Source organism: Mandrillus leucophaeus, unplaced genomic scaffold, assembly GCF_000951045.1.
Source record: "Mandrillus leucophaeus isolate KB7577 unplaced genomic scaffold, Mleu.le_1.0 Scaffold597, whole genome shotgun sequence".
NCBI lineage: Eukaryota > Metazoa > Chordata > Mammalia > Primates > Cercopithecidae > Mandrillus > Mandrillus leucophaeus.
In genome coordinates this window covers 532,849-559,115 of record NW_012106441.1, presented here as the reverse complement: position 1 = coordinate 559,115, position 26,267 = coordinate 532,849, and the positions used below count along the sequence as shown (strand labels likewise).

Here is a 26,267-nt window from a genome sequence, read left to right as displayed (position 1 = left end):
CAACTTCCCGGACATCATCCACGTTCAGAAAGGTAAAGCCTGGCCCTTAGATCAGGTGATATGGAGTGTATTGTGCAGGCTGAAAGGGATAACTTCGACAGCAGTACTACTGTGGGTAGTAGTACTGGTAGACTCATATTCTACCGGTGGGGAAGCGAGCAGAGACGTGGACGCCTGGCTCTTTTCCCCAGTGTAAGGTGGATTGCTCGACAGGCAGCTTCCTCCTCGAGTATCTCCCAGTAGGGAGTGAGTACTCTTTCTCGAAGGTTCAAAGAGTACCTTTGATAAGAGTGCTATAGTTTTAGAGTTTGAATAGTTGAGTAATGAGCTGCTCAGATCTGTAATCTTCAGACGAGGGTAGAATTAGAAGGGGACCCAAACCATGTTGGGCATCTCTTTGAACACTGCACTGTCACTTAGTGATCGGTTTCAAAAAGTGAGGAAATAGTGGAGAAGAACGGATGTCTGTAAATAAAGAGAAATCTGCTTTCACCCTTCCACACCTCTCAATCTCTGCTTCGGTAGAGGAATTAAGATCAATTCTCTGAGCTTAAGAACTTCCTGCAAAGAATTCTTGCCTGCAACCTTCGCGAAGTAAAGTAAAAACCCTAATTTACTTTGTGAAGTGAAGTAAAAACCCTAATTTTAGGAAAAGCGTACTCATTTTGAGTTTGGAATCATTAATGTACTGAAATTGAGAACGTTGTTTAGGAAAATTGTATAGGGAAACGACGTAGAGTGAATATAATCTGAGGATTGGATCTGAGAGCGGCGTTACTGGTATCCCTGTAAGTTAGCTGTCCAACTGTCAGAGTTCATGAGTTATTAATAGTTGTTAGTGTCTCTGACCTTTGCTAAAGCACTGGAATTTGCAAATTAAAAAATATATATATAGCAGTAGTCCTTGTCTTAACATTTCTCACTAATGTGCATTCTGATATAATGCCTTGATTGAGAGAATGGGGAGGTGTGGGAGTTAGTGAGGCAGTCTTGCCTGTGAAAGTCCAGTGTAGGGGCGGCTAGGCAGCAGGGAAGCCTACTGTCCCTGTTTCCTGAGCAGGTCTGGCCTTTACTGATGAAATGCTCACTGCCTTTCTTGTGGGCCAGTACGTTTATGAGCAATCCTAATCTCTGGCATGTCTTTTCTTGCATTGAACTGAAGTTTGCCTCCCTTGATTGTCTTTCTGTTCCCTGGGACCGCCTTCAGACATTTGGAGACAGCAGTCTCGCTTCCTTCCTCTCTGCTTCTCTCCTTCCCCTTCCAAATGTGTGACTGGTCTTCTGACTCTTATGGGGAAAGGGGCTTGCTGGGAGAATGATCAAACGCTTTCAGTCTTGTTGCTGCTGCTGAAAGGGAGTACCCTGGACATCAGTACTAATTTTAGTAGAGAGCGGTAACTTTCTTGGCAATTTGCAATTTGTAAATGCAGTCTAATATTGAATTCGCTTTTTGTGCAATCACATTGTTGTTGGCCTATATTAAACCTGTATTTACATTCCCTATGCCTTTTTTTAAAAATGTAAATTATTATGAATCTTTGACTTTTTTGACTGGTGTTGGTGGAACTCCCTTTGTGAGCCTTAATGGAGGGACTTAGCGTTTAAATTCCATTGTGTTACATCATTCTGGACCTATGCTGGCTGCCCTTTTATACATTTCTGTGAGTTTGTGCAAATTACCAGTAAATAGTTGAAAGGATGGAACCAAGTACAGACACTTGGACATGTGTGCTGGGCCGCCAGTGTCTGTCTACTTTAGGTTGGCATCAGTTCATTCACTGTCAATCACACCATGCACTCAAGCCTTTGTCAAGTGGCCTGCTTTTGAAATTATGTATTAGAAAAAGTATGGTGTGTGTTCTAATATCTATTTTGAGTTTATAGCAATGGTCTACTTAGTCTATTAAACCATCTGGTTATGGCCAGGATCACGCCTGTAATCCCAGCATTTTGGAAGGTCGAGGCAGGAGGATTGCTTTAACGCCAGGAGTTTGAGACCAGCCTGGGCAACATAGGGAGATTCCCATGTCTACAAAAAATAAGGAAGTTAGCGTGGCATGGTGGCTCATACCTATAGTCCTAGCTACTAGGGAGGCTGAGACTGGAGGATTGCTTGAGGATAGGAGTTTATTTGAGGTTGCAGTGAGCCATAATTGAACCATTGTCCTCCAGCTTGGGTAACAGAGCAAGACCCTGTGTCCAAAACAAAAAAAAACAAAAAATATGTAGTTTATTTGCTTATTTATTTATTTATTTATTTTGTAGAGACAAGTGTCTTGCTATGTTGCTCAGGCTTGTCTCTAACTCTTGGGCTCAAGCAATCCTCCCAGCTCAGCCTCCCAAAGTGCTGGGATTACAAGCGTGAACCACCATGCCCAGCCTAGTTTATCTTTTTTTAATTATAGAACTGGATTTGTCTCCTGTCACTTGGGATTTGAAAAACTTCCTTCATTAAAACCAGTATCATTTTATGTGGCTTAAACAGATTCAAGAGCACTAAACATAATCTCTAGGAACTTTGAAAAGAACAGCAGTTGATATTCAGTATAGTTTGTTTCCGCTGTAATCTTGGTGTGTAATGTACAGTGAGCCTGTGTCCCTAGATGACACATCTTTAGAAAGTACTACCATTTAAAGTGACAGTGTGCAGCACATAAGGCTAAAAGCATTTGCTTATAGCCAGTGTTTATCAAGGATGCTAGTGTAAGCCATTTTTAGGAGTATAGATGAGACAAATATCATAAGCCAGGATAAAAGCTTTTTGAGCGTTATTCAGGACTTGTGATTGTAAAGAGCACCTCAATTCCATCACCTCCCCGACTCCAACTGTTACACACTTGAAATATGGCTAATGTGACTAAGGAACTGAATATTGGTCAACAGAGATGATAGAACTTTTCCATCAGTGCTGAAAGTTCTATTGGGCAATGCTGTGTTAAACTGCTGGCTGCAGTTTAACTATCAACCCCATCGTAAGCTTCTCCAGCAAATTATTGTCTTTTAATGTACTTTCCTAATAGCTTGATTTTTGCCTGGTCATCTCATGGCACCTCCTCCTTCCCATGTAGGCTTAATTAATAAAAACTGGGAAGGGGAAGCAAGTCCTGCTAGACTCTTCTTTGCTAAACTTCCCAGGCACTCTGCCTGAGTGACATTTCAGTAGTGTGAGCATCTCTTGCAGTGTGCCTTTGTGTCCCATTCAGAAAACACACTGGTTTCGGGACAGATGTCTGAGGCCATCCTGGTGAGAACCCAGCTACAAAATGAGGGTGGAAAACTCGAATACTCTTAAATGTGGTGGGCTGACATTTTCCTGACTGTACTAAATACTGAACCCATTCTTTAATAATGGTTTTAGTGTACTCACTTTCTGCAAAAGTGAAGAAAGCGATACAGTTCCCTCAGCCAAAAGAGAATTCTGGAATTTTGATTTTTTTTCCATCAATGAATGGAGTCTTAGATAAACAGAACTATTTAGGTTAATGGAGTTGAGCGAAGAAAGATGGTAGTTTGCTGTAGTCTGTAGTACATTAGATGGGAATTCAGAATCTACTGAAATTTTATTTGTGTTTTGCTTTGACCTAACAGGAGTCATTTAAGTTCTTTGTTCATAGGCAGCTCATCGATCCCCGACTAGGCAGTGTGCACATGTTTGTCACCGAAATGTAACCCTTGTGGTCTTGATTTTTTTTTCTTAAGTGATAGCATTTTATTTTCTCCCTCTTTATCATGCCTGTCTGCAGTATATCTTTATGGTGTTGATGTTGGTGAGTTTGGGGTAGTACTGAGGAATATATTTTATTATTACTTTCTTGGCATATTCAGTTTTGTTTCCAAAGATGTGATTGATCTCTAATATTTAATAAAGCTAAATCTAGGGGCAGCAAGTTGAGGTTTAAAAGCTTTAGGTTTACCTCTTGGGGTTATTGCAAAAAGGAAAGACTGTAACAGATGATGAGAAATACTGGTTTCATCCTTGTTTAGGAATTTGGACTAAATAAAGATGGCTAGAGGGAGTTCCTTTAAGTGAAATGTCTTTATTCTAGAGAAAAGGTGTATAATAGTGTTAAATTGATTTGTTGGTTTGGGCTGTGTAAAGTAGGGAGGCAGGACTAGATAAGTAAATAGGAAGTCCTGTTTTCTGTACTCTTAAATATACAGAATCTACTTCATTGCTCTCTTAAGTGTCCCAGATGGAGCCTTTTTTCAATAAAAAGTAGCCCCAGGACCTCAGGAATGGTATACCAGTAGTGGGCCTATCAGTCTTGCTGGGTAGAATTTCACCATTGTGCTTCCTTTTACTACTAGTAGAGTTGGCCTCATGTCCTTCAGACATTAATTAAAGATAGCTGGAGTCCCAGCAGGGCACACAAGGTAAGGCTGGGCCACACTGAGACCTTCCCTGTCTGCTCCCCATTCTCCTGTAGCTAAAAATAGCCCTGAAAAGGTGGTGCCAGGAATACAGAAAAAAGCTCTAAGAAGTCAGGGCAAATTGCAAATTCATCCTTATTTTTGAAACCTCTGGACTAGAAATTGAGGCTGTTCATTCTTTTTGTTTTCACTCCATCTTTAGTTGAACCCATTTCTCCTCTCTGCTGCATTTACCCCCAGATGTTCTCTAAAAAGACTTCATGTCTCTAAAAAGAGAACAGGTCTGGGGCTTACCCTTTGCCCCAGTTTGTGTTTTCTTAGGGAAAATAAGGTAACCTTTAGTGCTTTTGAAATACATGACTCAGTTCCTTGGTTAAAATATAAATGTGACTGCCCAAGGACAGTCTTGGGCATGAAACTGGGTGTGGGCACTGCTCACACCACCCTGTCAGGGGTTTCTCAGACTTCTTTTTTGAGCCACATAGCCTTCAGAGTCACACCGATCACAGTGGGACTGAAGGAAGGCAGAGGACCTGCACTCCCACCCTCCTCCCAGTAACTCAGGGAGCCTAGGGGGTTTCCTTGTTCAGAAATGTTGTCCTGTCTGGCCATCTTAGGACTTCCAAGCATGACGCCAGAACCCAAACAAGTGAGAAGTTCTGTGATTCACTTACAAACCCTTCCCTTAAACTATTTAACATGTTCCTTCTCTTCGGGCTGAATAAAAAACTATTATTGTATTGCCTCATGTATTTTTAAATCAAAGTTTAAATATCAAGTTAGATTTAATTTGCCATATAATTTTGAAGCTCCATATCATTAACTGAAGGATTATAAAGTGGCAGAGTAATGCTGAGCTCTGTTTGACGAGATTATATCCGGAAGGCAGACGTGTATCATATCCCACATTTATACAACACCAACTAGAATCTGGCCGCTCTGCCGGTGTCTGCAGGAGGGCTGGGTAGGCCTCTGGTCTTCAGTGAGTTCTTTGACTAGCTATAAAGACAGATCAGTCAGCCTCGGCAGTTCCTCGTGCCAGGTTTCTGAGAGCCTGGTGGATGGGCCAGTCTGCCCCAGAAGTTGCACCAAGGGGATGAGACTAGGCTGGGTCTGCTGAGAGAGCTGTGCCAGTGAAGGGCACAGCCAAGCCAAAAAGCCGTGGGTGCAGAGCCTCATCGCCATGGGAGCTGGCCTGTCGGGACCAGCATGGGCTCTGGAGAGCCAGTGTGTGAGCCTGGAGGAGTTTTGGACAAGTTATTTTAACCTGCGTAATGCTCAGTTATCTTTGGCCAAGTGGGGGAACTTCCTCACAAGGTCAGCATAATAATTAAATGTTATGGTTCATAGTAGCTAGTCACTAAATGTTTATTTTTGAAAAATAGGTGAATTTAAAAGGCAATGGCAGCTAGGCATGGTGGCACATGCCTGTAATCCCAGCTACTTGAGAGGCTGAGGAAGGAGGGTCACTTGAGCCCAGGAGTTCAAATCCAGCCAGAGCAACACAGTGAGACCTTGTATCTTAAAAAGGAAAAAAAAAAAAAAAAATTAAGAGCACTCTCCTTTGAAGGACAATTTCAGTAATCTTATCATCCCTCCTGGCAAACTATTGCCACCCGAATTGCAGGCAAAAGTACAAAAGCTCAAGGAGTCTTCAGTCTAGCAATTAAATATCTACTTTAATCAGTTTGCCCTGTATTGCACACCGGAAGTAATGGTAACTGGGATAAATGTCGATGTTATTTGGAGTAACTGGTTTGTTGTTGTTCACATTGAAGAGTGTATGTTAACTGTCTCCTGCTGGCTCCCCCCAACCCAAATCACTTGTATTCTGGTGCAAATCACTTAACTTTCTGAGCTTCAGTTTCCTCATCTGTAAAAGTGAGGTTCATCATTTCCTAGGTACCATTTTGTTAGTTGACTTTTTAAGAAAATAAGATTAGTCTTAAGTATCCAGGAAACTTTTAGACATTGTTTCAGGCTGGTTTTAATAGTCTTCTGCCTGTTTATGTGACTGTTATCTGGGAGCATGAAAAGCCCTTACCAATTGGTGTGAAAGAACATTTATGTACGTTTAGTTCAGATCAGCAAACATGCATTGCAGGCTTACCTCACTAGGAACTTGGAATGTAAAAGTGATTAATACCTGGCCTGCTGCCGCCTGGTGAGGGTTCCCAGGTATTCTGAAGCTGCAGTGTGGTAGACAGCTGGAGCGACTTCTTTCTGACCCAAATTAATAGGACCACCAAAGAGATAAATTATGATAGTTTTTTTAAGATGGAGGCTTGCTCTGTTGCCCAGGCTGGAGTGCAGTGATGCGATCTCGGCTCACTGCAACCTCTGCCTCCCGAGTTCAAAAGATTCTCCTGCCTCAGCCTCCTGAGTAGCTGGGATTACAGGCATGTGCCACCAAGCTTGGCTAACTTTTATATTTTTTTAGTAGAGATGGGGTTTCACCGTGTTGGCCAGGCTGGTCTTAAACTCCTGCCTCAAGCAATCTACCCACCCACCTTGGCCTTCCAAAGTGCTGGGATTACAGGCATGAGCCACTGAACCCAGCCTCTGATATTGATCTTATAGCTTGATTAAACTTTAATTTGAACGAGTTTTAGTTCATATGTCATTTCTGTACCTTTTCTTATGACTTATCTCTCACTGTAATTTGACTTTCCTCTTCTGCTAAATAAATTATTATTTAGCAGGTAAGGGGACAGTGAAGGAAGGGGAGCTAAAATCATTAGATTTATTCATAGAATGCTCTAAAAGATAAACTAGATTTTATTCAACAAATAGGTGTGTACCCTTCATTGTCTAGGCACTATTCAAGATGCTAGTGTTGCATCAGTGGCCAAAACAAAGATCCCCACCCTTGTGGAGCTTGCAGTCTAGCAGGGTGGAGACAGTCAATGAAAAACAAACACAGGAAGTAAGTTTTAATGTATGTTGGAGTTTGGTATGTGCTAGGAGAAAAAAGTAGAGCAGGGAAAGAGGGCATGGGAGGCGGGATGAAGTACTAGAAAGAGTGCTCAAAGTAGGTCTCATTGAGAAGGTGAGATTTAAGCAGAGACCTGAATCACTCTGGAGTCGGGGGAGTCATCCAAGCAGGTATCTCAGGGGAGAGCTTGTCAGGCAGAGGGTTTAGCTAAAGTGAGGCCCTGGAGTGGGCATGTGCCAAGCAGGTTGAGGAACAGCAAGGCCAGGTGGTTGGAGTTAAGAGGATCCTAGGAGATGAGGTCATGGAAAGTGAGATTTGCAAGGCTTTACAGGTCACTGTTAGGACTTGGGATGAAAGCCCAAGTCAGATGGATGCAATTAGAGGGTTTTGAGCCAAGGTATGACATCCAACTGGACATATTAACAGACTTAGTCCAGAGCAATGAGAATAGAATGGCGTGGGGCAGTCAAAGGTGGATGGAAGCAGGGAGCTAGTAGGAAATTCTCAAGTAATCCGGGTAAGAAATGCTGGTGGCCTGAACCAAAGTGGAGACAACAGAGGTGGTAGGGGAGGGGATCCCCCTCCAGATATATTTTGGAGGTAGAATCAACAGGTTTTCCTGAGGGATGGGATTGTGAAGGATGTGACATGCGAGAGAAAGAGGAGTCATCAAGGGTGACTCCGCAATTTTGGCCTGGCCTACAATAAGAATTGTCAGAACAGCAGTGGGGAGCAGCAATCAGGACCTGAGTTTTCTCCTTTTAGGTAGATCAGGCTCATGCATTCTGTTGCATGTCTCCCCACCCCAACACAAGCACTTTCAAGCTTCAGGTCTAGTCTCCTTCCTTGGAGTATCCCCCTTGGATTGTAGTCGTTTTGTGAATAATTGTCTTATGCGGTGCTCAGTTATTAGTGTGTGGGTTTTTTATGTTCCTGTGTTGTGTAGCTGTTAAATACTGTTTTATACATGCATAGCAAGTACTTAATGAATGCTTGTTGAATTAATGAAGTAAGCACTCAGTAGCTACTTGGTTGATCTTGAAATAGATTTATAAGATGTTTTTGTTTTTCCATTTATATGATGATGGATAACAGTCCAAAAGTGTACAGGAAATAAAGATAGAATCTGGATGTATTTTATGGATGAAGTCATTAACAATGTGAGTGATTTAGAAGTCTTAGAGTTATGTGTTTATGAAATGACTTTCCGTAATTCACTGGGGAGGGGAGAGGAAGTTTGAAAATGCTTAAAGTGCCAGAGAATTAATATTGTATACCTCATGATTTCACTTTATATTGATTATTGGTGTTTAAACTTACGCATGCACACACACACATATACACACACACATTTTCCTCATTAGTAAGTTTTAGTTATAATATTTTTACTGGGGTCTCATTTGCTTAATTCAGAGCACAAGATCCAGAGAATACATTCACCTTGTTGCTTGACTTGGATGCACATGGAGCACTGAGCTCATGTGTGGAGGTACTTGCCCTCATGGAAGGCTCTCTCAGTTCCATGAGGGAAGTAGAATGTGTGCACAGAGGACTGAGATAGAAGGTAGATTTAACTTAGTGCTGCGAATAAGACGGTGCATGGGAGTCCAGGGGATAGAGAGGAATTGTCAGTTTATGTCAGAGGCTTGAGTGGGCAGCATTTGGATTCTCCCTTTGAAACATGGTCACAGTGTGACTTTTGGAGGAGCATAGGGGAAGAGCGCACTCCTCATCTTGAAATGCTTTAGCATAGGTTTGATAAGCATACAGTAATTGATAAGCAAAGTACCCAGTGCTCAGGTCAGTGAAGGGAACTGAAGTGAGGAGCTGTCACTGTACTGTGCGACACACAGTCGTGGACATGCACCATGATGTGAAATAGTACAGAAGGAGGAGTAATTATGGAGAGTGGATGGGAAGGTTCAGGGGTGGCTTCTGCCAGTCTCAGTGTAAGAAGAGTCTTGAAAACAAGCGGAAGTTTGCCAAGCCGGCAGAGTGGGGGAAGGGCATTCTGGGCCGAACCATATGGGATCAATCTTGACTGCCTCTCAGAACCAGCTGCTGAGGGGATACAGCAGAAAATGGGGCCCTACCCTGGATCTGAATCAGAATGTCTGTGCTGCCTAGACATTGGTGTTCTTTGAAAAGCTCCTCACATGCTTTTGATGTACTGTTGGGTTTACAGCTGCTGTTGGAGGTGATAAAGGAAACATGGAAGATCATATGGGATGCTGACATGGTCAGGCCTGCACTTAAGATGGACAGGTCCTGGTGGCAGGTGTAGAACGTGGTTGGGGGTTAAGTGAAATGGAGAGCTCTCACAGTAATTCAGACCAGATGTGATAACATCCTAACGGGGGGAGTGTCCATGGGGGTGGGAGCAGAACACAAAAAGGGCTGCTTGCCTGCAGCGTGGGGTAAGGGACAGGGAGAAGTACAAAATGGTCTGCAGATTAGAGGCTCTGGGTCACCAGTAGAGATGCCTGGAGATGGCCTGGAGCGGGGTCTGCAGACTACAGCCCACGGGCCAGATTCACCCAGGCACCTGTTTGTTACAGTGCTTGAGCTAAAAATGGTTTTTGTATTTTTAAATGATTCTGTGTTTAATGGTTCTATAAGTCCCCACATAATAACCTCAATTTTCCCTCTTGACCTGCAAAACCTAAAATGCTTACTGTCTGGCCCTTAAAGAAAATGTTTGCTGACCCTTGACTTGGAGGACAAGCAGGTTAGGGCAGTGGGAGTGGCTACTCTTTATTGAGCACTTACTATGTGATAAGCAGTATTCCAAACATTTTATATATGTCCTTTTTTTTTTTTTTCCCACTAGAAAATGCAGAAGCGATACCTTGTCTTAATTCCATGCAGGAATGGGTATGACAGCAGTGTGGTTGTTAGCATGGAATAAAACCAGATGGGTTTGAATTCCTGCCAGCTTCACTGTGTAACCTTGGGCCACACACTTCTTAACCTCTGTTTCCTTGTGTGTAACATGGAGTAACTATGTTATTAATACAATAGCTGATAATGCTGAAAAATATTTTTCAGCATTAATTATCAGCTATTGTATTAGTTTCCTGTGGCTGCTGTAACAAATTCCTACAAACTGGGTGATTTACACCAACAGAAATGGATTCTCTTAGAGTTCTAGAGACGAGAAGTATGAAAGGACATTGTGGCAGTGCCATGCTCCCTTTAGAGGCTCTAGGGGAGACCCCTCGCTTGCCTCTCCAGCTTCTGGTGGTTGCCAGCAGCCCTTGGTTTTCCTTGCTCTGCAGCTGGATCACCTCAGTCTGTGCCTCCATCCTCACGTGGCATTCTCCCTGTGTCTCTGTTCCTGTCTTCTCTTAAGGACACCCGTTGTCCTAGATTCAGGGCCCACCCTAATCCAGAATGACCTTACCTTAACTAATTACATATTCAGAGACCCTATTTCCAAAAAAGGTCACAGTCAAAGGTTCCATGTAGATTTTAGGGGTACACTATTTAACTCAGCGCAGTTTTTAACTCCCCCAAAGTGGTGTCATCTCATTTGGTGGCTGTGAAAACTGAGGCTCGGGGAAGTTAAGTGATTTCTAGGCTCACGGAGCTAATGAGGAGAGCTAGGATTCGAGCACATTATTTGCCTTAAGTTGAGACTGGTACTTCTTATGCTACAATACGTAACATGCTTGTTAGAAAATTGACTTATTCTACAGGCAGTCAGCAGCCACTAAAGGTTTCAAACTGAAGAGTGACATTTAATCATAATCAAAATAGCTATCATGTTTTGAAGACTTCCTGTGTGCCAAGCATGGTGCTTTGTGTTTTATATTTATTATATCTATTTAAGCTTCATGGGAGCTTTTGAGATAAATGCTCTTCTTATACCCATTTTGCAGACAGGAGCTGAACCACAGATTTTTTTTTTTTTTTTTTGGTGAGACAGACACTTTTGCTCTTGTTACCCAGGCTGGAGTGCAGTGGCGCAATCTCGGCTCACCGTAACCTCCACCTCCTGGGTTCAAGCGATTCACCTGCCTCAGCCTCCTAAGTGGCTGCGATTACAGGTGCCTGCCACCACGCCCGGCTAATTTTTTGTATTTTTAGTAGAGACGAGGTTTCACCATGTTGGCCATGCTGGTCTCGAACTCCTGACCTCAGGTGATCTACCTGCCTCAGCCTCCCAAAGTCCTGGAATTACAGGTGTGAGTCACCGCGCCCAGCCAAACCACAGAAATTTAAACTGAGAGTTTCCGGAGGCATCCTTTGCTGGTGCACCCTGGCTCCCTGAGGCAGGGCTTTTGGAAGTTACTCCTGTTGGTCAGGCAGAGATGAGGAGGCTTTTAGAGTACTCCAGGGGAAGAGTTGGTTTTGGAAAGGAACAGGTGAACTCGAGACACCTGCTAGGTATCATGGCAGGACCTGGTGAGGCGCTGGTTCTCCTGAGGAATCTAGTGTTACCTTAGAGGTTTTAAGTTTGGGTGGTAGAAAGTAGTGAAGCCAGTGATAGAAGAGGTAGGCAGACTGAGAAGAGGAGCAGGACTAAAAGGAAAGACAAGGAATGGGGCTGAAGGGAGTCTTAGAAAATCCTATTTTCCAGGCCTTTTATTGTGTTTAGTTATGTTGACATTTGTGATTTTCACCAGAACCACCTATTGTCTGCAGCAAGACATTTTTAACTAAATACTAATAGATGTTAGTGTGGATAATCTGTAAATTTTCACGTTTTATGATTTGTATTTCACGTATATTTTTAAACTTGATACATTTTTAGATGCTTTGTTTTGTGTTTAGTTGGTTATTTATGATTTCATGCAAGGATGTCCAAATGTGGTCAGAGTAAAGACTCACAGCCACCGGACACCTGGGCCCTGCCAGTGCAAGGCAGCAGGAAAACCACAGGAGTGAGGAGTGTCCTTACGTTTAAAACAGCTGAGTTAGGAATTATCTCCACAGCCTCGTGATCGTGAAGGGATGTGAAGTGGTACTCAGGATAACGAAGAGTGCTTGTGCTGTTCACCAGTCAGTACCACCATGGCATACGTGGCAGTTGGGACAATGGCGTTTACAATTTCAGATAAAAACTGGAAAACTACGTGAAAACAAGAAATGCATTTTTTGCAAATATTCTGGTAACTCCAGCATGAACCACAGTGCTCTCAGATAGGGTCCCATAAGTGCCCTGGCTCCGCGCGTGTGGCTCGCCTTGCCTTGGCTTCTCTTCTAAAGAGCAGGGCCACTTTACTCTCTTCCTGGCCCCATCTAGTGGGACTTCCGTTTAGATTTATTTTAGCAGCTTCTATTTAGATAAAAAGAGAATAAGGTTTTACCTTTCATTAAAGGTACTTTCCCGAGTTCACTCTTTTCTTTGGTACAGATATGCTTGTTGTCATGTGTCAAAAGTGTTGGCAGCTTGCAAACATATCTACTGTTGCTTTTTTTTTTTGGTAGAGACCAGTACCAGTATCTGTGCACATGCCTCAGGTAATTAAAGAACTGGGCACTGCAGACTTCAGGCCCCAATTTGTGTTCTCTGAATTTGAACCATTATATGAGTTTTACTTTACAAAGTCAGTTTTTTAAAAGTTTCATTGTATGGTCAGCATTATCAAGGATAGTATGTCTACCTTATTTTATTAAGATTCTATGGGTATCAGTTCTTTAAGAAAAGAAACAATACATGGTTTTCTTTCTCATTCTCAGATTTTAAAGTCTTCATCTATATTTGCTTGGCTATAGGCAACATTTTAGCCATCATACCCAAAAGCACTTCTCAAATAAAGATACTGTGTTTTCAGAATTCTCCTGAAACTATCACCCTAGTAATTTTATCACGTATTTAACATTCATTATAGACTGGAACACAAGAACCTTTATATATATATAATTACCAGCAAGAAACAGTTTTGCCAAATAAACCACAAGAGATACAATCATGTGATTTCTCTCTTCATTTTTGGGATGAGGTGAACTGTATGAATACATATGCAGAGTAAGTAAAAGTAATCATGTTTTAAGGTATTTATACTCAAGTGAATATTGGTATTCAAACTGAATGTCATTCTGCCTTTAGACATTAGGTGATTGCTGAATGAAACTATAAGAACTACTTAATTAGACTATAGCAACACTTTTACCTGAAACAGACTGATGATATCTTCAGGGTGAAATCAAGCTTAGAGGCCTGAATTCTTTAAGTGATTTTTTTTTTTTTCCATCAAGCAACCAGGTTTTTTTCTTTTTGCAATTGACTATGCTTGTCTTTTTCCTCTTCCCTCCTTTTCAAAATGGTTCAAAAGTTCTCTTTGTCATTTATTATATTTATGAATTTAAAAGTGCATTTTAAATTATCTTTGAATTTTGATAGTTATTAACTTTAGGGACCTTTATTAGTCCATTCAGAAAATTGCTTTCCCTGACGAGTTCAGTATTAATTTTGTACCCTCCAGGGTTTATTAATGTGGTCCAAATCCTGGAGCCCACTTAGTATGAATCCATGCAGGAATAGTATTTAGGGTCTGGAGGTTGTTTGTGGGTTGCTCATCCCTATGTTGGTGGCATAGGCTCCTAGGAGGCGTGGGATACTAGTGTAGTGTGCTGTGTTTGAGGCTGGTCTATGGGGCTTATGCGATTGCCATGGGTAGGGCATTCCCCCTTCGGCCACGTACAAGGGAATTGCCTGAGTTGGGCAGACCCAGGTTCACATGCAGCTGGACACTGAGTAAAATTATTTAGTTTCCCGGAGTTTCACTTTCTGCCTCTGAAAATGGTGGCAATGATTACTTTTATTTCAGGGTTAAAGAGAAGAAAATGAGACACACAAAGTGCAGAGCACAGGTGTACACAGGGCAGGCACTCCTCTGTGATGGTCGAGTGGCTGGATGGCTGTCCTGCTTCTCTATTTTAAGTGGATGCTGGCCTTTGCTTTTTGAGACGTTTTGCTCAAAACAATATGAAAAATTAAAAATAAATATTAGAGCAGGGAGGGGGAAGGGTAATCAACAAGTAGGTGGAGACCAACAGGGAGGAAGGAAAGGGGAGGGGAAGAAGTTAATGGGGAGTTAGCAGGGAAGGCCAGGGTGTGGATCCCAGCAATGAGAGGATAAGAACCCAATAGGCCACGTTGACCAAATTAGCATTTTCTTTCAGCATGTTACATGTGCCAGGGAATGAAGAAAAACAGGCCGAGTCCAGTCTTGAGCGACTTCTAAGCAGCTGTCCCTGTTGCCCTTCAGCCTGTCTCCTGTTCTTTCCCGTACACCATGGCTTCTGTTTTTTGGGGAAGGGCCCCTGGAAGACAGAAATCGAGTTAATGTTTTTGGCACATTCATGATTTCAAAATTAAATAAGGTGCTTTCTTTTTTCTTTTTTTTTTTTTAAGGGAGAAAATGTAGCTTTGGATTCCTGTTGCTTAGTGACTGGGCCTTTTGTATAATTAGTCTTAGAAGAGACAAAACATACTGAGAATAAGAGATTGGATTGAGGAAAAGAAGGCAAAGTTCAGGTACAAGAACTGGATGGGGTTGGGCGGGGACCTCTTGGAGCCATGGCAAGCCTCATGGGGGCCTGAGTTTGGGGGCAGGCAGAAAGAGGGAAAACAGGAAGGAGGCCAGACAGCTTCTTTAAATGGAGGGTAAGGCCTTGCCTGGTTAAAATGGCTGAGGCAGTACAGTGTATGAGGGCTTTTTTTTTTCTTTTTTTTCTCCCCATCTCACTTTGATGGGTCAGAAGTTTCTAGGAAAATTCTGGTTAAAATGCCTGCGGCAGTACAGTGTATGAGGGTTTGCTTTTTTTTTTTTTCTTTTTTTCCCCCGTCTCACTTTGATGGGTCAGAAATTTCCAGGCAAGTTGTTTCTCCTTGCGAATGAGAAGCAGAGGAACATGAAACAGAAAAGTTTAGTGCAGTGCAAGTGCATCTGCTAGTGTGCTCGTTGAGTTTCAGCTTGCAGTGCATTCGTAATATGTGCACATGGGCTACATGACTCAAGAGATTCACTACTCTCGTACTGTCATTCTAGAAAAAAATTGGCATTGAAATCTTAAGTGTTTTTACTGATGGAAACAGTTTAATGATATGCTATGTAAATAGTGTGATGCTTTTGAAAACGGTACTGATTTCTAATTCATAATTTATAAATGATTTTTAAAAATTTGAGCCTTTTAAGGTAATGTTAATGAACCTTGTCACATGATTAAAAATTCTTTTGTTTTCATTGTTTTATATTCATTGCAAACATGAGTAATATAATTCCTCTGAAATTGAGAACATATGTATTATAAACAAAAACATAGTTATTTCTTGCTTTCCTCATTTCAGCCTGAGCATCCTTTAGAGCTGCGAGATGGCTTACAGTGGTTAGATACAAAGAAAAATGGTAGGACGGGGGATGGAAGTGAATTTAGGACATTTGCTTTCTCTGGAGCTAGGACTGGTGGTGGAGAAGTGGGGCAAAGTACCTTTCTCTGAGCTTTGGCAATTGCACTGATATGAAAATGAGCCCTGTTGGGAATTTTACAGGTACAGAATCAGCTTGGGAATCTAGGAGATTTTGTTAATAACAAATCCTAAACCAAAGTAAAAATATTGGTTTAATTTTCCTTTTAATTCTCAAAATGTAGAAAGGAAAGGATCCTTTTCAACAATGTAGCAGGTTCAAGTCTCCATCTCTGGCCTTAATCCACTCAATCTATGCCCACAAAAAAGGTAGTAGGTCTCCTGAATGAGGATGCCCTGCTTGGAAGGGAGAATGGGACATGTCAGGGCTGGCAGGCAGGTGGAGGTGGGGTCTTTGCCATGAATTAGCTGTGGGACTTTGAACAAGTGGCTCACCCTCTTCTTTGTAGAATGGAGAGAATTGTATAGAAACTCTTCTAAGACCTTTTTAGCATTTAAAAAAAAAAAAAAATCTGAGAGCCAGCTCTGCCGTTCTCACCTGGGAAGCAGCTCTGCCTAGCCTTCCCCAGAGGGCGTCTCTAGGACTGGAATGTGAGAAGGTGCCTTCCGGCTCCTTCCTCTCCTTTAGGAATTAGAACTGAGGGTTTTTAGTTCCTGAGTTCACTTTCTATCCTGTGGAAGAATTCGAGCAATCCACCAAACTAATGCAATAATTAAGTTGAACTCTCTACCAAAACTTCACTTTCAACAGGTAAACCTTTTTAGGAGGAGCTTACTCTAGGATCCTTCCTGCCTCCTTCACAGAGATCCCCTGAGGAAGAAACAGCTACAGTGTGTTGGAGGCTCAGCCTGGGGGGAGCACTCTGGGCTCCTATTGCCTATTCAGGATCACTATCTTGGGATGTCGTTGAAATCTATTGCCTCACTTTAAATAATTATTTTTCCTGTACTTCAGATTCATTTTAAGAATGTATTTTTCAGGCTGGGGGCGGCGGCTTATGCTTTTAATCCCAGCAGTTTGGGAGGCTGAGGCGGGTGGATCGCTTGAGCTCAGGTGTTGGAGACCGGCCTGGGCAACATGGTGAAACCTTGTCTCTACAATTGAAATTAAATAGAGAGAGAGAGAGAGAGAAGAAAATTTCTTTTCAGTTTTGTAACTTGTGAAGGCTGCATACTTCACGTGTAAATAGTGTTTTCTTCTGAATTGGAAAAGTTACTACTTCATTGGTAGGTTTTTTAAAGAGTATATTCACACTGGCCTGTATTGTCAGCCTCTTATTTAATCTCTATTTAATATGCACCTGAACTTTCTTTTCATAATAAAATCGTAATATGTTCATGCTATTCCAGATGCAGCTAACTAATGTCTGTTACTTTAGCCCAAGAAGCAGTTTCAGTTTACAGTGACATTGTCGTTGGAAAATGTTTTTCCCTCTGATTACACCTGTTTATTATTTTCTTCCATCTTAAAGCTGTTCTCCTAACTATGAGTACTGTGGGATCTTTTGTTTGTTCTAACAGTGATGCTTTTGACCTTAGACTTCATTGTATAATTGCTCCCCCATTCTTTCATTTCCCTCTTCTGTTTTGAAAGCAGCGTGGTGGCAATATGATGTTTATGAGGGGAGGGGGCTGGCAAGGGGGCATGTTCCTCCTAAATTAGCCTCTTAAAAAGCAGAGCTTTTGATGCTATTGCCTGTTTTCATGTTGGTTCCATGATAAAAATGTGTAGCCCTTGTGTTATTTAGATTCTGGGCAACATTTTTAGTTTTCATTTACACTCCTCTGGTTTGGTTAAAAAACAATGCAGTATAGCCCTGAGAATGCTTGAAAAATGCTCTCCTACTTTGTTACAGCTCTGCAGAGAATGCTGAAAAAACGCTGTCATACTTTGTTACAGCTCTGCAGCTGGTTGTATTGTACCTCTGCAGTTGTTTCTTAGGCAGCTACAAATTACTTAATTTCTAAAGTTATCCTAGAAGTAGCAAGTCTATGATGATCTAACTCTGCTCCAATAGTTTCTGCCTCCAACGTGCTAGAACTGAAAATTTTGCTCTCTGCCTTTCTTGTGATATTTAAAATTTTGAATATGAAGATAATTGTGAAACCTAAAAATATGTACACATAATTCCCAGTTTGAGCAGTTAGATCAACTGTAAGAACCCAACCATTTGTAACAAAACCAAATTCTACTTCTAATAATAATACTATTTCACTCACATCTAGCCAACGCTTGTAATACTGTTTCTATTGGAAAAATATGTTTCCACTTTCTTTTTGATTGAACTCAGAGTTAGGAGCTAGGCAGAGTTAGGCAGAGGTGGGTAGAGGGAAGCTTCCTGGGAACCCCAGAAAGTGGTTCTGTGTGTTAGTCCCCAAGTGTTAAACACTCATGCTGTCTGTCTGTGGGTCACTTGAGCTGTTTAAAAGATGTCATTTTTTTTTTTTTCCTGTTTACTTCTAGTCAGAACTAGTCAATTGACTTCCATAATTAGCTTACCATTTTCATAGGGAGGAGAGCACTGATACCTTTACTGTTTGTTAAAAGGTGTACAGAAAAAAACTAATTGGAAAGTTGTGAGATTCGTTTTTAAAAAAAAGAAATTATTTTCTTGGGAAAAGATGTATATATTGTAAACCTTTGCAAAGTATTTTATAAGGGTTAACTTTTTTTATTTGGCTTCAAATGTTGGAAGGTCCTTGGCGTTGTCATTCTGAACATTAACAGCTCTTATCTTCAATTCAGGATATATTCAGGAACTCTCGATTTTTAATTTGTTCTAAGTATATTACTGTCAACTTGTTTTATTGCTAATCGTCTTTTAACTTTCTTTTGAAGGTGTATCTGGGAGAAAATCAATTTAGTTACATCTCAGTTAAAGGAAGTTATTTTTGTTTTTAAAAACTTGTTCTACATTTGTGGCTACAATTTTATGGAGACATAATCTTCCTTGATTACACGTAGCTCTCCTTATTCTACAAATTTGTACATTTAAAGTATGCTATTTAATACCTTAGTTTACCATTTTATATAGTTGTTATTTTTTAATTTTTTAGACAGGGTCTTGCTTTGTTACTCAGGCTGGAGTGCAGTGGCATGATCACAGGTCACTGCAGCCTGGAATTCCTGGACTCTCCTGCCTCAGCCTCCTGAGTAGCTGGGAGTACAGGTGTGCGTCACCACACCTGTCTAGCACGTTCTCTTCTAAATAGTTGTAGTGCTTGCTTTGAAGTCAGTTATGCAGTCAGATCCCATCTCAGCCTCCTGCTGGGTTATGTGGATGACGGTCAGGCTCAAAGACGTTGCATAACTTCCTCAATTTCCTTGTAGTAAAACTAGGAGTAATGTCTGTTGTAAAGTTGTAGTGAAAGTTAGATGGAAAATGTCTAGCATATGTTATTACTATTTATAGCAGCTGCCATTTACTGTTCAGATATTCTATTCTCTACCCTCCACCCTGCCACCATCCATAGCGCAGTGCGCATGTAGCAGGCCCTCTGAGCATTTTCTGTTGTCACATTGGTCACATGTTATCTTGGAGAAAGCCGTATTCAACTCCCATGCAGAATTGTGTGCTTCGTGGACCTATCTCACTTTGTGTCAGGGTAGTTTGCCTGCCCTGACGGTGCTTTGCGGTGTGGCTCCTGTTTGAATCTCCCTGTTCTATCAGTGTGCTCTATACATGACAGGCTTTCCAGGAATGTTCACATTAAAATTATCACCCAGGAGCCCAACCTTTTGGGGACTTTTAAAAACAGCAACATTTTGTGTTATTCACTTACTAAATTCATACTTGGGGAAAAAATGAGTCTGGTTTTTTTTTTGTTTTGTTTTGTTGTTTTCTTGGTTTTTTTAAGATGGAGTTTCACACTTGTTGCCCAGGCTGGAGTGCAATGGTGCCATCTTGGCTGACTGCAACCTCTGCCTCCTGGGTTCAAGCAATTCTTCTGCCTCAGCCTCCCGGGTACTTGGGATTACAGGCGCCTGCCACCATGCCTGACTAAAAATGAGTCCCAAATTCTTCTTGGCTTCTCTAGTATGTATGCTTAGGAAGCTTGAAGTTATTACATGCTGGCAAGATCCTGGGGCCTCAAAGAGATATTAATACTCATTGTTGTATCCGAGACTTTGGAAAATGTATGCTGATATAAGTTGTAAAAACTGTAGACTTGTTCTTTTTTGTTTTTTTTTTTTTTTTGAGATTGGGTTTTACTGTGTCACCCAGCAGGCTGGAGGTGCAGTACTGTGATCACAGCTCATTGCAGCCTCAACCTCCCGGAATCAGATGATCCTCCCACCTCAGCCTCTGGAGTAGCTGAGACTATAGATGTGCACTGCCAGGACTGGCTAAATTTTTGTATTTTTCATAGGAATGGGGTTTCACCATGTTGCCCAGGCTGGTCTCAAACTCCTGGCTTTGCCCATCCCCCTGCCTCAGCCTCCCAAATTGCCAGGATTTTAGGCACAAGCCACCGTGGCAAGCCTTAGACTTGTTGATTTTTAAATTGGTTGTTACGGGTGCACATCTGTAATTCTATATAACGCAATGCAGTTTCTCAAAATATGGTGAACTAATTTGGAGTTTGACAAGCTGCAACTTAGTTGACATTCACCCAATTCAAGGCCAGGTTTCAGAGCTTCTCTATACTGGACTCTATTCTCTATGGTGAAAAGCCAGGCTCTAGTAGTTAGAGCAAGTAATACTTGCAGAATATTACCAATACAGGCAATAGCTGTTATGTAGGTCAGGCTCTGAGCAGGGCAGGATCCTGCATTCTGGTCCTTAGCATTTGAACATAGGACTGTGGCTTCCTCGGGTACCTTGGATTGAAATCAGATGGAAAATATAGTCAAATCATTTGAGATTTTTCTCTTTTAATTTCCTATTCCCTTTATCATTATAAAACATGTATTTTTTCACTACACATTCTCAGTCTTTTTGAATTTTTTTTCCTGTAGTTTTACCTGTTATACTTTCCTCGTCTTGTCTTGTCTTTTCTTCTTTCTCTTTTTTTGAGACAGAGTTTCGCTCTTGTTGCCCAGGGTGGAGTGCAGCGTTGTGATCTCAGCTCACTGCACCCTCTGCCTTCCTGCTTCAAGTGATCCTCCTGCCTCAGCCTCCCGAGTAGCTGGGACTACAGGTGCCTGCCACCACGCCCAGCTAATTTTTGTATTTTCAGTAGAGATGGAGTTTTACCATGTTGGCCAGGCTGATCTCGATTTCCTGACCTCAGGTGATCCACCCACCTCAGCCTCCCAAAGTGTTAGGATTGCAGACATGAGCCACTGCGCCCGGCCCTCCTGTCTTTTCAACTTCAATTTCTGTATATGAAATGTGAAACCTGTACAAATATAACAAAGATAAATGTTTTACAATAAATTATTACTAATTTTTTATGTTGGGGAGATGTCTTTCTCTTCAAGCAGGCAAATTTTAGTGCTTTGCTGATACTGTCAGCCATAGTAGAAATGTTTAAAAGGCCTTACTTTCAGAGTGATGGCTTCTTAGTAGAACTGGGGTGGGGTCTTCCTCTGTCTAGCAGAGCGCACTTCTCTGCCATGGCTTAGGTGGAAGTGGTGTGGGCATGTGTGCTCCTTGCAGCTGCAGTACCCATGTGTTCTTGTTTCAGGGCTTTGCTGCTTTTCACTTAAAGGGCTCATTTAGAATAAATCAGTGAAAATAAATGTGTACATATGTGCACACCTGCACATACATTTATATGGATGAAATTTGCTGTTGGTGCTTTTTCATTTCTCAGGTCTTTGAACTATGCCAAAAAAGCATACTGCTTTACCTTAAGGGTTTTGTTTAATATTGTATTTTATATTATTCTGTAGGAGATTTGAAGAAATTTAGAACTAGGGCATCTTCCCTCGTATATTTCACCACTGGGTAAAACAACATTTCCGAAACAAAGTCTCTCAGTTTCTGTACCTCTTTCTACTCAAGGTTCCTGGTTCCCTCCTCAGTAGTACTGTGTTCTCAGACTGCCAAGCCAGGCACTCTAGCTGCTTCTCTCTGTGTTCTGTCTTGTCTTTCAGCATGGTTTGGTGGAATGAGTGCTAGGCACAGTAGGGAAATCTGAATTCTTAAGCTGGCTTTGTTCAAGTGATTTCAGCTTTATCATTACTCATTCCCAAGAACTCAGGAATAGCCTATTTCCTACCCCTAAAAACATCCTCAATCTTTTGTGTCTTTGTAGGACTGTGCTTCCAGGGGAAGGCCTGCCTTCATATGGTACCTGCCGGAGTGGCCAATCTTTCACCCCCACCCCTGCAACACCCTCTGTTGATACTTCTAGGCATGAGATTATGGAACCGCTGGCATCATTCCTAGGTCATCATCGGGGCAGAGTTAACACTCAACAATCCTGATAGTCCCAAAAAAGGGGCAAATTCTTATTAAAGCCCTTGTACTCCAGGTGTGGGTCTCCCGATGCAACGTGAAGTCAAAATCAGACATGTGTTCGCAATTCACCCCTTCACCAGGCACTTTCTGTGTGTTGAGCACTTCAGCTAGGTGTTTACTCTGGATGACAAGATATGGGCTTGGCCAACCCTGATGAAGGTGACCTCCAATTGTAGACTGGCAACATTGCCAAGCACCCTCTACGACTGTGACATGATTCCAAAACACAACCTGTGTTGGTACTAACTTGTTTCAGAGATTGGTTCTAGAGTCTTAATTATTTAGTGAGACTTTCTGAGGAAGTGGGTTTGGATCCTTTACGGGATGTTTTTATAAACAGTGTAATTCTCTTAATATATGTGGAAATAATGATGTCACACCTTTTAAGCGTGTGAAAACTGCATTTTCTTATTGCGTCTTTTAAAGGACATTTCCTTTCAGTTTATTATCAATTATGTATAGCATCTCTACCTGGAGGAGATGAGATACTACAGATTCTTGGTCAGTATGGCAAACACTAGTTTTTGAAGAGAAATTTTAACAAAGGGAGTGTTTTCAGAAACTTTACTGGATTCCTTCTTTTTTTAAAATGAGTAATTATGGTCCTTACTTTACATTTCAAAGGTATTGAAAGTAGTTTGGGCAACTATTTGCAATGCCCAAGATTCTGTTTAATATGTAGTTATGTCATTGGGATTTGTGGATATATAGGATTTTAATTAATTGTTATTTTTAACTACAGGAGCTCTTACCAAAGTCAAGGAGAGTAGGCGACACGTGGAGGAAGGGAAGATGGAGGTGCAGAAGGCTGACGGCATTCAGGATCGCTGTAACACTATTTCTTTTGCCACTTTGGCTGAAATTCACCACTTCCATCAGATTCGAGTAAGAGACTTTAAATCACAGATGCAGCATTTCTTACAACAACAAATAATATTTTTCCAAAAAGTTACCCAGAAGTTGGAAGAAGCTCTTCACAAATATGATAGTGTTTAATGACTGGACATTGGATTGTGGACTTTTTCAGTTCAAGGATAATTTCTACAGCAGAATAAAAACTGCTGTCAAAGAGCTATTGCCAACTATCAGTGGTGGTACAAGGACGGTTTTGTGTTCAACTGAAACCCAGCTGAATTTATAATTATGTAGGAAATAAACAGTTAATATGGTTATATAATAGAAACAGTACCACACATTGTAACTAAATTATACTATGTATGCCTACACTACCATTGTAACTTTTGGAATAATGATTATACTATTTGCCTTATTGCTTTTTGAAGTATGGGTATTTTAGTGCATACTTTGTAGACCTCAAAACCCATGAAGGGTCTCAAAGAAGCTGGCTGGATAAAAGCCTGCTGTGGATGCCTTTTTACTCTCATAGATTGGGATTACCTAAATTCAACCTATTCTCTGTTTACAAACTCCAACTAGAGCAGCTATGCGACCTTGTGCCTTTAGACTCTTGGTTTTTCATTTCTCCCTGTCCCTTCCCCACCTTTTTAAAGTAAGCCACAGCTTTTCTGATTGAAAGAGTGAAAGGCCAGTGCATATAATGACAAACTGATGATAACCTCATATTGGCAGTAGGGGATGGGGTGGGGTGGGAGGATCAGCTGTCATCAATTTGCACAGCAAGTATTATCTCCTGATAAGATGCTGGTAAATGCAGGGGAGTGAGATTTATTGCTCATCTTTGGATATGAAGTCTATTAGGGAAGAAATGGTGCCACTATTCCCTTAGATGCAACAGTAGCATAGCCTCTTCACCCAGGTGTTCCAAAAGCTTGGCGTGAAGATTTCAGCAAATATGTCTTACAACATGAGGAGGAGGAGTCTAAATCAGTCAGGGGATAAAAGTATCGAATCATTGACAACACACACTTGGCTTTAGTTCTTAGGAGGGTTTTGTTTTTGTTTTTAGCTTGAAGATTTCTTTTAATATTCAGTTTTTAAAAAAAAAATGGATCTACACTGTTAACTGATTGAGACTCCACTGTGATTCACTCGTTTACTTAAAAACTTTTCAGGGATGTCTGTAAATTTCAGTGTTATATGTTATGAAAAGTGGTGTTGATTGATCTAAAGAGGGACCAGAAATAATTTTTGCTATTCCAAATACTGAAGGAAAAAGATAATTGATTTATACTATGTTTAAAAAAAAAAAAAAAAAAAAGGTCTTGATGAGCCCCCGCAGGACATTTAACCTTAAAATTTATTTTAAATATATTCTTTTATTATTATAAGGGAAATACAGATGGCTGATAAATACCAAAAAGATTCAAAAGCAGCTTAATTTAAAAAGCACAAAGAGATTCTGGCTTACAGTGCCCCAATCTCAATGTTTTTATAGTTGCTGAGCTAACTAATGTGATTATTGAGTTTACAGATTTAAAAACTGTCACTGTTACAGTATCTACTGTTTTTATGAAGTCAAACTTATGCTGCCTCAGAAATCCCTGGGTACTGAAATGGTAACACAGAAGTGAAGAGGTCACTTTGAAATATTGGTGAGTCACAAAGATTAAAGAAAAGGATCAGTTTGCAGATACTCAGTAAAGGTTATTGAAATAATTACTGAACAGCACATTTACTCTCTAAAAAGTAGTTTCATATGGGTTGAATTTTTAAGATCAGATTATCATTTTGATATTTGGTCAAAATTTTGTACCTTAGGTTACTTAGAGCCAGATTTCACATCATGAACATTATGTGGCTTTGTCTTTACTACAGATATGTGGAACTGTAACCAAATATATTGTTCTCTAAAGCTTGTTGATTGCAAAATACAGTTCTATAAACAAAACCCATATGTATATATAAATGTTAATTTTGCAGAAGTCTGGAAATTACAACTATAGCATTTAAGTTTGAGTCTGTATTGGACAGATAAGCACCATGCTTTTCAAATGATTTAAAAATTACTTTTATTTGCCTCTTTATTTTGATGGTGGTTTGATTTTTTTTTTTAATAGTAAAATCACTAAACTTGTGCAATGGTAGCATGGAAATTATCTGAGGTATATTGTATGATTGTACTTTAGCCAGGGTGGACATAGCTTAAATTATAAAAACTAAAGATGAAAGTATAAGGAAGTATAAGTATAAGTTATACTTATATAAGTATAAATTCATGCTGCCTACTTCTAAGAGAACTTTCATTCTTCATAACCACATAACATTATAATGCCACTGATTCATAAGGGGTTTACATTAATTCTATGGGGGAGGACACTAGAATTATTAGTGTTCATTTTCATCTAAGATTTTTATTCTCTAACGTTCTTGGTCCTATTGAAACATTGCAGTATGCAAAACTACTGCAGTGTTAAACCCAAGAGAAAAGCCATTATCATGTGTATGCTGGTCATCATGATCAGTGTGGTACAATTTTTTAAAATAAACTATCATGCCCTTCATGCCATTATTTGTCTTTATTTCTGTGATTTGTAATCCTGATATGTGATGTGTTTGTAACACAGGGTGTGCACTTGAGCCTGGTTTTGCTGTTTTAATTAGGCAGAGTTGTTGATGTGCTGTAACTGTAATGCAGCGAGACTGGTTCTACAGCCATGCGGTGTGACCTCGTTCCCCATCCAAGCTGTTGTATATGAAGGTACCTACCTAGTTTGTGCCCAGAATGAGGGAACGCATTTGAAAGCGAAACGTAAAGCCAGTGCATGAATATTATAGTGATTGAGATTTTCCCAGGCTTCACTGATACAGTTGTTTTGCATTTATTCACAATAATACAGCAGATTCTTACATGCCGATATTTAATTGTCTTAAATTTTGCTGCTGTTCTCATAACTAAGGACTTGAAAAATATTTGAGTCTGTCAAGTATGTAAAGTTTGTGTATAAACTTTTAAATGTCATTCTTAAGTTCATTGCCATAGCCATTTTCCATTTATGTCTTCATTTTCTAAAAATCAAATGCCATGTCTGGTACCTTTAAATCCATAAGCATTCAGTTTTCTCATTTCCAATTTCATCTTTGGTTAACAGAATAAGTAAAACAGGGTTTTATTTATTTGTAGTCTAGAAATGTTGAATATTGTTTTATTTCCTTCAAAATGTTATGATTAGTGCAGATCAGCCATGTTTATCTTTTTTAAAAATAAACAGGTTGCTTTATTTCTGAGCTTCAATGGAATATTATAATTATTTTT

The 26,267-nt window shown here is 40.6% G+C and overlaps 1 protein-coding gene across 1 annotated transcript in view; it reads left to right on the top strand.

Annotated features, from left to right (window-relative positions):
- Positions 1-26,237, top strand: part of SNX18 (sorting nexin 18) — a 27,762-nt gene extending 1,525 nt beyond the window's left edge. Inside the window, exon 2 of the mRNA XM_011999531.1 lies at positions 22,836-26,237. Coding sequence (XP_011854921.1) covers positions 22,836-23,089 — 254 coding nt within the window. The 3' untranslated portion in view covers positions 23,090-26,237. The remainder of the gene's footprint in view (positions 1-22,835) is intronic.
- The last annotated feature ends 30 nt before the right edge of the window (positions 26,238-26,267 follow it).